Below are 15,820 nucleotides of genomic sequence, written 5' to 3'. Positions count from 1 at the left end.
AAAATATTTAATATGTCACCACCTTTATTTTATTTATGAAGTATTCACACCCAACTTTCTTATAATGACATTATAGAGAATCATCCAAGAGAAAATTATATATAGAAGACATCTTCCAGAAGTTCTAATGAAATGGTATCATTACATTAAAAGAACAAGAACAAAACTGGTGAATTCTGCTGCTCTTAGGCTGGTAATTACATAATGTCTTACAGGATTCAGGATTAAGCAGTGAAAAGTCTTGAGAAAATTTAAGTCTTAAAAAGAAACAATGATATATACTAAATTCCAATTTCTTCTTTTTCTGAAGGCTTGAGTTCTTATTCTAGTTGGGCATAAAAATAATTTTGATTACAAAGATGATAGAACACCACAGGCAAAGGCTAAAGGCAAAAAATCTGAAAATGAAAATAGTCAAAGAGGGGGGCTGGTAGTTTTGTGTTTTTTTAATCATTTTTTGCAAAGCAGCATTAACACATTATTATATCACTTATGAGTGACTGGTCAGAAGAAAAACTGCCAAGTACATGAACAACTATTTAACACTTTTTGCTATAAAAGAGCAAAGTCAGTGTATCAAAAGATAAGTGGTCTTGCTGGTTCCCAATAATACTGTATTCCAGAGAGTGAAAGGCCAGATCCTGTAGCTCTCTAAAGAGTAAGAATGTTAAAAGGCTCACCACCCTCTTCGTTCTGCCAGGCCTCTCCACAGAGAATCTGTCCTGACCATTCTTTCGATGAGCTTCTTCCATAACATGCCATCAGACGTCACTCGGTACCATTCTTTGCACACAAGTTCAGCAGCACATAGTGATCTGGCATCCAAGTATGACAGGATGTTCTCAGCAATGTGATCTAAACCCCGAGCTTTTGGTGGGGAAAGGAAGCAAAGAAAAAAAAAAAAGACATGGATGGTAGTGAATGATGTTTTTTTTTTTTTAAACAGAAAGTCCTTTAAACAGGAACAGCATTTATTCCGCTATGAAGGCACATCACTGTCCCTAGTGTGGTCCAGTTTCTTTTTCAAACAGACTTGGCTAAAATGAGTGTCTTGGCTAAAATTTTTCTATAAGGTTACAGAAATGAACAGTATTTTCCATCTTCCTTTAGATAAGGAAGTGAAAACTAACAACCAGCAACGCCCCCCAAGACATTAAAAATAAAAAGGATTCCAGAAAACAATTCACATCTATCTATATGGATTTCAGCACTAGGGGATGTTCTATGGATGGCATCTCAAACTCTGTGATTCAGACCCCCCCATCTCTACCCCAATTCTTTATATTAGGTCCATTTCTCATTCTGTTTCTATTACTGCTGCAGTTCCAAAGCTGTTCAGTAAAAGAAATATCCTTTAAATGTACTGTGGGAGAGGCACTAAGTCAGAATGTTCTGGACTATAGAATACTGGGCATGCAGAAAGGAGAGAAAAAGAAAATACAGGTTGGTATAGGAACATCCCAAGAGGAATGACCGAGAGGCATATTTAAGTTCGAGTTTAATTTCAGATGTTTAAAAAGTGTATTTGAGAACAGTTGCTGCTATAAAGCCTAAATGACAGTTGGCCAAAAATGAGAAAAAAAAAAAAAAAAATCCCAGACCAATAGACAACTTACAATTTCAGAGACTATGTTTGTAGGATATACAGAGAAAAACGGGGGAAGTAGATCTTGGATTGTGTAAACTGGGTGGGCTTCCCAATTAAAATTCTCTATCACCCAAATCTGTACTGGGGCCTCAGAGGAACAGATCCCATAAAATAGGATGTTCATATTAATAGACCTTTTGGCTGCTGTTCTAATTCACAGTGAGACAAAAAATATTCAAAGTCATTTCTCTTTACAGGTAACGTATTAGAGATTTGCTAAAGATTTAAATAGCGCAGAAAGATTCCTTGATACTCTGATTACCTTAGGCACAAACTTAACAAGCAAGAGAGATAATATCACATTTCGTTTTGCTTCTTTCCCCTGAATCATACAAAGATACATTTGGACGCCATTAGCAACAATCTAAATGTGCTTAAACATTATTTTAATTATAAAAATTATATGGATGTCAGTCACATTCTTCAACAGATTTGGAAAAGAAAGCATTAAATGGATCTTGTTTGGCTGGCATCACATGTTCATATTTAAGCACAAGCAGATGGAGGCATTCATCACCTAATTTTTATTAAAGAAACAAGACTATAAGCCAATTAAAGATATAATAATTAGTTCGTCATACAAAATACAGTAATGGTTCAATTTCTCCATCTTTATATTGAGCTTTCTATACTATCAGAAGTTCCCAAAATGCATTCCTGTCTTTTTAGTGGCTAGCATCAAATTGCTCCTGATCTTTCACTATGTCCCTATAATAACTCTTTGGAAATAATTTTACCTAACACTCCAAACAAACCCATTACATTAATGGATTACAGGCATTTTTTTGAAGTAGTTTGGTTTACTAAATGTAGCCAGATGGTATAGGTTCGTAAGTTAAAGTGGCCATAAAGCATTAGACTGATGATTTAGTATCTTATAAAGTGGTTAGCAGATATACATCAGAGATCAGTATTAGGCAAAGAGTACACAAGTCTAATCATCTCCTGTTCAATTCTTAGTGGTATATGCTAGAGATTGTAATGTGTCTCAGCGACTGGGGAGAGCACAATAATGAGGTACACACAGATTGCACAAAGAAAACTGCTTGCCTATGGCTAAAATAAAATCCAATGAGTGAAGAATGGGCAGAAATCTATTTAACAAAAGATGTAAGTACAAATTCAGCTTGAAAATGTTTATTTCAAAGATATAAATAGGCATTTCTTTTGTTTTAAAGGGCAATTTAAATTCCAAATTTGGAAAAACAAATTTTTAAAAAGATATAATTGGCAAAGATTAAACAAAATGGTAAAATGTAGTTTGAGGGAGGGTTTAAGTTGGTATACGCTTCTTAGAGGACAGTTTAGCACATGTATTAGAAGCTCTTAAAAATGTTCATAATTCTTTAATATAGGAATCCTACTTCTGGTATTTTTTTTTCTAGGATGCCCAAAAGATGAATAAGAATGCCCACTACTGCTGCTGCTAAGTCGCTTCAGTCGTGTCCAACTCCATGCAACCCCACAGACGGCAGCCCACCAGGCTCCTGTCCCTGGAATTTTCCAGGTAAGAATACCAGCACAGTATAGTTTATAATGGAAAAAACATTTTAAACTACCTAAATGCTCTGAAATCAGATTGATTATATTTTTTGCAGCCAAAGATGGAGAAGCTCTATACAGTCAGCAAAAACAAGACCGGGAGCTGACTGTGGCTCAGATCATGAACTCCTTATTGCCAAATTCAGACTGAAATTGAAGAAAGTGGAGAAAACCACTAGACCATTCAGGTATGAACTAAATCAAATCCCTTATGATTATACAGTGGAAGTGAGAAATAGATTTAAGGGACTAGATCTAATAGACAGAGTGCCTGATGAACTATGGATGGAGGTTCATGACACTGTACAGGAGACAGGAATCAAGACCATCCCCAAGAAAAAGAAATGCAAAAAAGCAAAATGGCTGTCTGAGGAGGCCTTACAAATAGCTGTGAAAAGAAGGGAAGTGAAAAGCAAAGGAGAAAAGGAAAGATATACCCATTTGAATGCAGAGTTCCCAAGAATAGCAAGGAGAGAGAAGAAAGCCTTCCTCAGCAATCAATGCAAAGAAATAGAGGAAAACAACAGAATGGGAAAGACTAGAGATCTCTTCAAGAAAATTAGAGATACCAAGGGAACATTTCATGCAAAGATGGGCTCAATAAAGGACAGAAATGGTATGGACCTAACAGAAGCAGATGATATTAAGAAGAGGTGGCAAGACTACACAGAAGAACTGTACAAAAAAGATCTTCACGACCCAGATAATCACGATGGTGTGATCACTCACCTAGAGTCAGACATCCTGGAATCTGAAGTCAAGTGGGTCTTAGGAAGCATCACTACGAACAAAGCTATTGGAGGTGATGGAATTCCAATTGAGCTATTTCAAATTCTAAAAGATGATGCTGTAAAAATGCAGCACTCAATATGCCAGCAAATTTGGAAAACTCAGCAGGTGCCACAGGACTAGAAAAGGTCAGTTTTCACTCCAATCACAAAGAAAGGCAATGCCAAAGAATGCTCAAACTACCACACAATTGCACTCATCTCACACACTAGTGAAGAATGCTCAAAATTCTCCAAGCCAGGCTTCAGCAACACGTGGACTGTGAACTTCCAGATGTTCAAGCTGGTTTTAGAAAAGGCAGAGGAACCAGAGATCAAATTGCCAACATCCACTGGATCATCGAAAAAGCAAGAGTTCCAGAAAAACATCTATTTCTGCTTTATTGACTAGAAAGCCTTTGACTTTGTGGATCACAATAAACTGTGGAAAAGTCTTCAAGAGATGGAAATACCAGACCACCTGACCTGCCTCCTGAGAAATCTGTATGCAGGTCAGGAAGCAACAGTTAGAACTGGACATGGAACAACAGACTGGTTCCAAATAGGGAAAGGAGTACATCAAGGCTGTATATTGTCACCCTACTTATTTAACTTATATGCAGAGTACATCAAGAGAAACGCTGGGCTGGAGGAAGCACAAGCTGGAATCAAGATTGCAGGGAGAAATATCAATAACCTCAGATATGCAGATGACACCACCCTTACGGCAGAAAGTGAAGAACTAAAGAGGCTCTTGATGAAAGTGAAAGAGGAGAGTAAAAAAGTTGGCGTAAAGCTCTGGCGTAAAGCTCAACATTCAGAAAACTAAGATCATGGCATCCGGTCCCATCACTTCATGGCAAATAGATGGGGAAAGAGTGGAAACAGTGGCTGACTTTATTTTTCTGGGCTCCAAAATCACTGCAGATGGTGACTGCAGCCATGAAATTAAACGATGCTTACTCCTTGGAAGGAAAGTGATGATCAACCTAGACACCATATTAAAAAGCAGAGACATTACTTTGCCAACAAAGGTCCGTCTTAGTCAAGGCTATGGTTTTTCCAGGAGTCATGTATGGATATGAGAGTTGGACTATAAAGCTAAGCACAGAAGAATTGATGCTTTTGAACTGTGGTGTTGGAAAAGACTCTTGAGAGTCCCTTGGACTGCAAGGAGATCCAACCAGTCCATCCTAAAGGAGATCAGTCCTGGGTGTTCATTGGAAGGACTGATGTTGAAGCTGAAACTCCAATACTTGGGCCATCTGCTGCGAAGAGCTGAATCACTGGAAAAGACCCTGATGCTGGGAAGGATTGAGGGCAGGAGGAGAAGGGGATGACAGAGGATGAGACGGTTGGATGGCATCACCGATTCAATGGACATGGGTTTGGGTAGACTCCAGGAGTTGGTGATGGACAGGGAGGCCTGGTGTGCTGCGGTTCATGGGGTCGCAAAGTGTCGGACACAACTGAGCGACTGAACTGAACTGAACTGCTCAATAAAGGGTTTAAATGATATGTGTTTCAACCATCATAAATAATACACAATACTATAAAAAATTGTTTTTTCAAAAGAGCCAACACTTAGGAAAACACAGTAAGAGAATATAGTAAGAAAAAAAATATTGCTAACACTTATAAGGGAAATATATACACCTAGGAAAAATATTAAGAACACTCTAGTAGTTCTCTCTGAATGGCAGGGTTCTGGAAAATGTATTTACATTTTAAACATTTTTGAATTTTCTAAATTTCCTCTAAGTGCTACAATCAGGAAACAACTGAAATAAAAAAAAAAAAAAACAGACTTTTAACACGGGTGAGAACCCTGTATTTTCCTGATACATCATTTCCCCCAAATACTGATGCCTACGGAGTATCCCAGATCACCATTAAGCATTCAGTGAAACCACCACAGCACTCTCAAAAGTGTGTGTGTGTGTGTGTGTGTGTATGCACAAATATACTTTAAAAAACATACAATAAAACATATACAATAGTTTATAACAGCTATTTAGTTACTGAGCAGTGAGACTGTAAAGCCTGAAATTTACATACTTAATATTACAACGAGGCTCCTGAGATACGCTTCTTTCTAAAATATTCAATAAAAAATGCTTCTTATTCATTCATACAAAGTAAATATTCTGTTGATAAATTCCCAAAGAAATTCAAATATGTTAACATACCTTAAAACTAAGACACTATAAAAGACACATCTCAAACCAGATAACATCTCAGAAAAGATGTTATTTAAACCTACATGTGAGTAAAAATAGGGTGAATAGAGACAGGGATAAGAGAGGGGAAAAAGGAGTCTCTTTATAGAGTAGGAATTTTTTGTACTTATATCCCAAGAAGGTACAATTAAAATAGTTCACAAAAATCAAGCCAACAAAGATTTTTTAAAGAGAAACAGAACTGAAGATTCAGTATAATTACTAGTGTAACATATTTTTCAGGCAAATTAATGCCTTACAAACACCTGTACACATACCTGGCAGAGCAGTTATGAAATCCCTCTGCAACATAGGTTTAAGATATGAGTTTATGTGCCCATGTTGGTAATGACACATTTGGGATATAAGATGTTCCACAAATTCCACTTGATCGGACTCTGACCACTGCTCAAAATATTTGACACACAGTTCCTTTTCCTTCTCATAGCTTGCCGAGAGTTTCCGTTGCTTGGGCACAATCATACTGGAAGTGCCATTGGCAAGTTTTGTCTGCAGAAGAGGTGGATTGAAAGAAACATGTAACAGTCAGTATTGAAATAAGGGAAATTATATGATTTTCCAGTCTGGCATGCTATGTTATGTATGCCTGTTTGATGGAGCTCACTCTGTTATTTTATTAGTAACTGGATGTTTGCAACAGCAATTATATGGAAAAAGCCACAGAAATAACCACAGTAAATTGGGAAATCAGGAATACTGTTGGATGACAAGACATCCATTTCCAAAAGTTCATAGGAAAACATTATTTGGAGATATGTAGATGAAAACCAATGAAAGCATGTTATGACTAGCAAGCAAAGATGCTAATTTGCTTTTTCTTGTATATACCCATTACTGTGCATTTATACAATTACTTACTCACAACTTATTTTTTAATAGTTAAGAAATCCTCCATGCAAAGAAAAGCCAATGAAAAATTTGAGACCCTGGTACCTTTAGAGATAAAGCTTAAATAACATCAATGCTCAATATACCCTTTTCTTCTTCCCACTCCTCCCAAATCCTGTTGTCATCAAAATTATATGCCATAAAGTCTAATATTAACTGGTTCATTCAATAAACATTAGTTGAGCATCTATAACGTCCTAAACACTGTCCCAGGTGCTAGGAATACAGCACTTAACAAAAATAACATAGTTTCTACCACCAATAACTCACATTACAATAGGTATAGCTAGCTAAAAACATTACCATACAAATAATGAAGAAAAATAATGCAGGATAAAGGGATAGAAAAAATAATGCCATTTTGACAGGCAAAGAAATTCTCTGTTATTCAAACCAACATGTAGGTACTGCTGTGACTTAATTAAGGTCCCAAATCAGGACTTGAAGAGGGAGATTACTCCAGTGGGTGTGACCTAATGACACGAGTCCTTTAAAAGCAGAGTTTTTTTTCCAATTGGTTGCAGAAGAGAAAGGGGACCACCAGGCTAGGAATTTGATCAGCCTTAGGGGCTGAGAGCATCTCCCAGCAGACAGCCAATCAGAAAATGGTGACCTCAATCCTACAAAGGCAAGGAGCTGAATTTGCCAACAATGTGCTGAGATTTCTTTCCCTAAATGAGAACTCAGCTCAGACCAACACATTGATTTCAGCCTTGTGATACTGGAGCAGAGAACCCAGTCTTGCTATATCAGATTTCTGACCTAGAGAACAGTGAGCTAATGAACAGGTATTATTTTAAATTGTTAAGTTTGTGGTAATTTGTTATGTAGCAATTAAAAAAAAACCACAATGTAATAATTTGGTCACAAAGGATTCCATTTCTCCCTGAACATGAATTCTGTTTCTCCTCCCATCAAGAAGTAGTTTGTCCCAGCCTTTAAATCTGGGCTTTGACTAAAAGAATGCGGAGAAAGTAACATTCTGGGACTTCTGGGCTTAGACAACTTCTGCTTACTCTGCCTTAGACCCCTGAGCCACTACGTAAAATACTGAGGCTACTCTCCTGGAGAGGATGAGAAGCCATGCAGGAAGAGGTCACATGGAGAAGCACCTAGAAGCCTGGGCATTACATGATCTGAAACCTTTTAAAAGGATCATTGCTATGTGGAGAACAGGCTGTAGAGGACATGAACAGAAATCAGGAGACTAATTAAATACCTGGCTACTTCACAGTAGTCCACGGAAGAGACAACAATCTTTTGGACTATGTGGTAGCTATAGATGTGGTTTCTACAGGTTAACTCCTACACATAGGCCTCTTTACAAATGATTTCCAATACACAGCTGAAAGTATATTTCCTTTTTTGGGGGGTCTAGATTATATTACTGATACATTTTAATAAACCACAAAGAACCACCACAGATTCTAGAAGCTGTCTGTCTGTGCTTAAATAAAATAATAAAATAAATAATAATATTATATTTATTATATTTAATATTTATTATTTATTTTAAATATTTTATTATTTATTTTAAATATTTTATTATTTAATATATTTTAAATAATAAATAACTAATAAAAATAATAAAATAAAAAAATAAAATGTAGCATCTGTTTTATTTTAAAATTTATTTATTTTTTAAAAACTTTTTTTTTTTAATTGGGATATAGCCAGTTAACAATGTTGTCATAGTTCAGCTGAAAGTATATTTTCAAGAATGGCATTAGCAGGATTTCCCTGGTGGTTAAGACTCTACATTCCCAATGCAAGGGGCCCAGGTTCGATCCCTGGTCAGGGAACTAGATACGACATGTTCCAACTAAGAGTTCCTATGCCGCAACTAAAGATGCTATACACTGCAACAAAGATTGAAGATCTTTGAGTGCCACAACTAAGGCCCAGCACAGCCAAAGAAATAAAAAAATATTTTTTTAAAAAGGAATGGTATGAACCATTCTATTTATACAGAAGGAACAGACACTATGAACAGTAAGCCCTGATGTACACAGAGCTGGATGTTTTCTAGCATAAATACCATTTTTATCTATGATATAAGACCTAAAATGATTAATAAGAACCTTGTTGGACACAGGCATTGGACTTCTGGGCTGTTTTGTGTAGACTATTCAATAGTTTGCATCTCAGGAAAGGAAAACTTGTGAAATATGGAGTAAGAGTTTGAAAGCTAATAAATAGGTGGGTTTGCAAGCTTGACCAAACACTTCTCATCCCAACAACCAAAACCTCTCATTATCTTTTATACATTTGTCTTTTAAAGGAAGAAATAGATTGGAGTTGGATGCCACCAGAGTATTGTATCCTGGATAAAGACCAGAAACGTCAGTCACAGAGAACAATAATCAGAAAGGTAATGAAAGTGTTTTGTTTATACTGTAAATAAACCCGATATTACTAAAATAATGGGACTCATGCTTTGATCAGTGGCTATTAGACTATTAACAGATAAAAGTGCTGAAGGATGTCACAAATTGATTATCCTACTGCAGGAGTTAAAGTTCAGTCAAGACTTTCTCATACTTTCAATGATTCAATCATAAATGGGAGTTAAAACACTATTAGAAATGAAGCATAACCCGAGAGTTCATGTATTTGCCAACTGTCCGCTGGTAATACACTCTAGTCACCGCCCCTCAAAACAGAGTATTTCATTGCAGGTAGACATATACCTTAGATCCATCATCGCTTCAAATGAGTTTAACACTATACCACACCACATTGTTTTAAGAGCACTAGCCTTAGAGTAGAAAGACCTAGCTTCAAATCTTAGCTCCTCAATTTTACCAGTTATGTGACATAGAATAAATAACTTGATTTTTCTCTGAGTCTCTGTTTCACTCATCTGTAAAATGGGGCTAATTACAGAATCTATTCCACTGGGATTTTGTGAAGATCAAAATAATCTAAGAAAAGCATCCTTAGCTCACTGCATGGCACAGAGTAAAGTGCTCAGTAAATCGACACTCTTCATGAATTTATGACACTGCTGGAGTTATGCTTGCTTTCTTTTTTTTGAAAGTATATCATTCCATTTCACTGGGTAGTATGTCCTTCTATTTTAATTTTCAATGAAGTATAATGTATAGTATATGTAAAAGTACATAATCTTAAGTGTATAGCTTGATGAATTTCCACACGGTGAGCATACTGTGCAACTAGTGCCTTGGTCACAAACTCTGCCTTGAGCTCCTTTTTTCAAGTCACTAGTTCCTCTAACGGTAGCCACTATACTCATTTCATTAAAATACATATATTTTAAAAAACTGCCTATACAATTTACAGTAGCATTAAAAAACATGTAATTCTCAGGAATAAATCTGACAACATATGTGTTGCTGTTGTTCAGTTGCTCAGTTGTGCCCAACTCTTTGCAACCCCATGAACTGGAGCATGCCAAGCTTCCCTGTCCTTCACTATCTCCTGGAGTTTGTTCAAACTCATGTCCATTGAATCAGTGATGCCATCCAACCAGCTCATCCTCTGTTGTCCCCTTCTCCTCCTGCCTTCAACCTATCCCAGCATCAGGGTCTTTTCCAATGAGTCGGCTCTTTGCATCAGCTTTAGCATCGGTCCTTCCAATGAATATTCAGGGTTGATTCCTTTAGGACTGACTGGTTTGATCTCCTCGCTGTCCAAGGGACTCTCAAGAGTCTTCTCCAATACCACAGTTTAAAAGTATCAGTTCTTCAATGTTCTGCCTTCTTCGGGTCCAACTCTCACATCTGTACATGACTACTGGAAAAACCATAAATTTGATGATACGGACCTTTGTCAGCAAAGTAATGTCTCTGCTTTTTAATACGCTGTCTAGGTTTCTCACAGCTTTTCTTCCAAGGAGCAAGCGTCTTTTAATTTCATAGTTGTAGTCACTGTCTGCAGTGATTTTGAAGCCCAAGAAAACAAAAGTCTGTCCCTATTTCCATTGTTTTCCCATCTATTTGTCAGAAAGTGATGGGACTGGATGCCAGTTTTCTCAATGTAGAGTTTTAAGCCTGCTTTTTCACTCTCCTTTTTCACCTTCATCAAGAGGCTCTTTAGGTACTCTTCACTTTCTGCCATTAGGGTGGTGTCATCTGCATATCTGAAGTTATTGCTATTTCTCCTGTCAATCTTGATTCTAGCTTGAGTTTCATCCAGCCTGGCATTTCACATGATGTACTTTGCATATAAGTTAAATAAGTAGGGTGACAATAAACAGTCTTAATGTCCTCCTTTCCTAATTTGGAACCAGTCAGTTGTTCCATGTCTGGTTCTAACTCTTCCCCCCCCCCCCCCCCCCCGCCGCCCCAAATCAAGAGTTTTTATTGCCTCTTTAAAATATCACAACTGAGTCCACAGAACCATCTTCCATCTTGTGGTTTCTGCAGCAGGATCACTGAGATCTTTTCAATCAGCCTGCTGAACTGTTCCTTTTTCAGAAACATAGATACCATCCAAAAATTTTCTGATATCCTTGTTTTTAACTGTGGTGGCTTGCTGAATCAAAGTAGCTGAATTTGACACAAGTTCAATATCATTTCCTTCAAGAATCAACTCATCTTTCTGGGCTTAAGATACTGAACAGGCAACCCCTGGCCTCATTTGAACCCTGCATATGTATTTTTCATCCCCAAAATTTTGGATTTCCAAAAGAGAACCATTCTCCTGAATAACAACGTTGATGGGGAAGTGGGCATACACTGACCTCATCTTGTAACGGAAGACCAATGTAACACCCTTGATCACATTCTGTACGTGACTACAGATTGTGCGACAGTGGCCAGTTCCTGTTTCCCCACCATTTGTCAACATGAAGCCTCTTCTTTTTCTTTCCAAGGAGGCTGAGTTCTACACTGATGTGACTGAAGTCCCTCCACAGGGTGTCTCTGGGGCCCTTCACAATAACTGTCCATCCCTTCAAGGTAATGTCGACATTTTCTGGGATGTCGACAGTCTGACTGCTGAGAGTGGTCTTCATTCTCACAGTTGATGTGGCAAAGAGTGGTTCTAACTCTTGCTTCTTGACCTGCATACAGGTTTCTCAGAAGGCAGGTAAGGTGGTCTGGTATCCCCATCTCTTTAAGAATTTTCCAGTTTGTTGTGATCCACACAGTCAAAGGCTTTAGCGCAGTAAATGAAACAGAAGCAGACGTTTTTCTGGAATTCCCTTGCTTTTTCTATGATCCAACAGATGTTGGAAATTTGATCTTTGGTTCCTCTGCCTTTTCTAAATCCAGCTTGAATATCTGGAAGTTCTCGGTTAACATACTGAAGAAGCCTAGCTTGAAGAATTTTCAGCATGACATTGCTAGCATGTGAAATGAGAACAATTGTGTGGTAGTTTGAACATTCTCTGGCAATGCCCTTCTTTGGGATTGGAATGAAAACTGACCTTTTCCAGTCCTGTGGCCACTGCTGAGTTTTCCAAAGTTGTTGACATATTAAGTACAACGCTTCAACGGCATCATCTCTTAGGATCTTAAATAGCTCAGCTAGAAATCTGTCATCTCCATTAGCTTTGCTCATTGTAATGCTTCCCACAGCCCACTTGACTTCACAATACAGGATGTCCAGTTCTAGGTAAGTGACCACACAATTGTGGTTATCTGAGCCATTAAGACCTTTTCTGTATAGTTCTTCTGTGTACTCTTGCCACCTCTTCTTAACGTCTTCTGCCTCTGTTAGGTCCTTACCGTTTCTATCTTTATCATGCCCATCCTTGCATGAAATGTTCCCTTGATACCTCCAATGTTCTCAAAGAGATCTCTAGTCTTTCCGATTCTACTGTTTTCCTCTATTTCTTTGCATTATTCATTTAAGAAGTCCTTCTTATCTCTCTCTGCTACTCTCTGGAACTCTGCATTCAGTTGGGTGTATCTTTACCTTTCTCCCTTGCCTTTTGCTTTTCTACTTTCCTCAGCTATTTGTAAAGCCTCCTGAGACAACCACTTTGCTTTCTTGCACTTCTTTTTGTCTCGGATAGTTTTGGTCACTGTCTCCTGTACAATATTATGAACCTTCGTCCACAGTTCTTCAGGCACTCTCTCTACCACATCTAATCCCATGAATCTATTCATCACCTCCATTGTATAATCATAAAGGATTTAATTTAGGTCATACCTGAAAGGCTTAGTGGTTTTCCCAACTTCCTTCAATTTAAGCCTGAATTCTGCAGTAAGGAGCTCACAATCTGAGTCAGAGTCAGCTCCAGGTCTTGTTTTTGCTGACTGTATAGAGCTTCTCCATCTTCAGCTGCAAAGAATATAATCATTCTGATTTTGGTACTGACTCTGATTTTGGTACTGACACTACTGATGTCCATGTGTAGAGTCATCTCTTGTGTTGTTGGAAGAGGGTATTTGCTCTGACCAGTACGTTCTCTTAACAAAACTCTGTTGGCCTTTGCCCTGCTTCATTTTGTACTCTAAGGCCTAACTTGCCTGTTACTCTGGGTATCTCTTGACTTTCTACTTTTGCATTCCAATCCCCTGGGATCAAAAGGACATCTTATTTTTTTTGGTGTTCATTTTAGACAGTGTTCTATGTCTTCATAGAATTAGTCAGCTTCAGTTTCTTCAGCATCAGTGGTTAGGGTACAGACTTGAGGATTACTATAATGTTGAATGGTTTGCCTTGGAAACAACTCTGAGATCATTCTGTTGTTTTTGTGGCTGCACCCAAGTACTACATTTCAGACTCTTGTGTTGACTATGAGGGTTACTCCATTTCTTCTAAGGGATTCTTGCCCACAGTAATAGATATAATGGTCATCTGAATTACATTTGCCCATTCCCATCTATTATAGTTCAGTTCAATTCAGTTCAGTTGCTCAGTCGTGTCCGACTCTTTGTGACTCCATGGACTGCAGCATGCCAGGCTTCCCTGTCTGTCACCAACTCCCAGAGCGTGCTCAAACCCATGTCCATTGAGTCAGTGATGCCATTCAACCATCTTATCCTCTGTTGTCCCCTTCTCCTCCTGCCTTCAATCTTTCCCAGCATCAGGGTCTTTTCTAATGAGTCAGTTCTTTGCATCAGGTGGCCAAAGTATTGAAGCTTCAGCTTCAGCATCAATCCTTTCAATTAATATTCAGAACTGATTTCCTTTAGGATTGACTAGTTTGATCTCCTTGCAGTCCAAGGGACTCTCACGCATCTTCTCCAAAACCACAGTTTAAAAGCATCAATTCTTTGGCACTCAGCTTTCATTATAGTTCACTGATTCCTAAAGATGTCAGTGTTCAATCTAGCCATCTCCTGCTTGACCATGTCCAATTTACCTTGATTCATGGACCTAACATTCCAGATTCCTTTGCAATATTGCTCTTTATAGCATCGGACTTTACTCTTACCACCAGATACATCCATCACCAGATACATCCACAACTGAGCATCATTTCCGTTTTCATCCAGCCACTTCATTCTTTCTGGAGCTATTAATAATTGCCCTCTGCTCTTCCCCAGTAACATACTGGACACCTTTCCTGGGGGGCTCATCTTCTGGTGTCATATCTTTTTGCCTTTTTGTGCTGTCCATGGGGTTCTCCAGGCAAGAATACTGGAGTGGGTTGCCATTTTCTCCTCCAGGGGACCATGTTTTGTCAGAACTCTTCACTGTGACCCATCAGTCTCGGGTGTCCCTGCATGGCGTGGCTCGTAGTTTCACTGAGTTATGCAAGCCCCTTCATCAGGACAAGGCTGTGATCCATGAAGGGGGCAAAGGAACAGTACTCAATGATAAAAGGAGCAAACTACAGATATACCAAATGACAAGGATGTATCTCAAAAACATGCTGAATGAAAGAAAATCAGACACAAAAAGAGAATATACTTTATGATTCTACTTATATGAAATTCTAGGAATAACAAACCTAATTTATAATGATAAAAATAGAACAGAGGTTGTTTGGGAGTGGATATGGGGATGGGGTTGACTGGGTAAGGGCACCAGTAAAGTTTTGGATGGAATGAAAATGTTCTATTGATTGACTGTTACACAGGTGTATACATTCACCAAAATTCATCAAACTGTATATTTAAAATGAAAATAGACTTTTAAAACTTCTAAGTATAGGGTATTCCTAAGGATAAATGCCATTGTAATATTAACTTAATTCATAACGAAGGTATTATATTTGTAGAGAATTCTGGAGATAAAGGTCTTTGTTATCAAGTCTCCTCTCTCTATCACTCTCCCTTACAGATTTTTCTACTAATGCCTAAAGTAAATGCAGCAAAATCTCAATTTGGGAACCTCAGAAAATCCACAAGGGTACAGTGAAAAAGTTCAATTATTAAAAAATCAAAAGGTTGTATATTAGAGTGGGAGAGAGGGTAATGGTTACTTGTGGCAATAGAATTGATTTGGCTTTCCCAGCAAAAGCCTGATGACTCAACCACTACTGTTCAAATGTCTAGGAAAGCTGACAAACAACCTCAGTTTAATGGTAACACTAACTTTCTGCCAACCCTGCACATCTCCTGTTCTGTTATTCTGTTTACAATGAACAGTTATCTCCAAAAGAAAGAAAGAAAGAAGCTGTCAGGTGACAAGCACACAAAATGAAAGGACTTAAGTATTTATATGACTGTTCTCAGCTTAGTCCTTAAAGGCCAAGGGCTGACATTTCCTTCCCTGAAAATATATTAAAGCATCACTTTCAAAATTACCATGAATTTCTCTGAAGCTTCTGCCTGGGCCAGGAAGGAAAAATACACACTTGCAGATACCAACTA

The 15,820-nt window shown here is 38.0% G+C and overlaps 1 protein-coding gene and 1 pseudogene across 10 annotated transcripts in view; both read right to left on the bottom strand.

Annotated features, from left to right (window-relative positions):
* BTRC (beta-transducin repeat containing E3 ubiquitin protein ligase) overlaps positions 1 to 15,820 on the bottom strand; it is a 172,641-nt gene that overhangs the window by 21,312 nt on the left and 135,509 nt on the right. For all 10 annotated transcript variants that reach the window (XM_043924957.1, XM_043924961.1, XM_043924962.1 and 7 more), the window contains 2 exons: positions 6,455 to 6,686; positions 681 to 867 (listed from right to left, as the gene is read on the bottom strand). In XM_043924957.1, the coding sequence (XP_043780892.1) occupies positions 681 to 867; positions 6,455 to 6,686 (419 nt within the window). The remainder of the gene's footprint in view (positions 1 to 680; positions 868 to 6,454; positions 6,687 to 15,820) is intronic.
* On the bottom strand, positions 11,395 to 12,141 carry LOC122708646 (annotated as a pseudogene).

The sequence above is a fragment of the Cervus elaphus genome, chromosome 15, assembly GCF_910594005.1.
Source record: "Cervus elaphus chromosome 15, mCerEla1.1, whole genome shotgun sequence".
NCBI lineage: Eukaryota > Metazoa > Chordata > Mammalia > Artiodactyla > Cervidae > Cervus > Cervus elaphus.
This window is presented reverse-complemented; position numbering and strand designations above follow the sequence as displayed.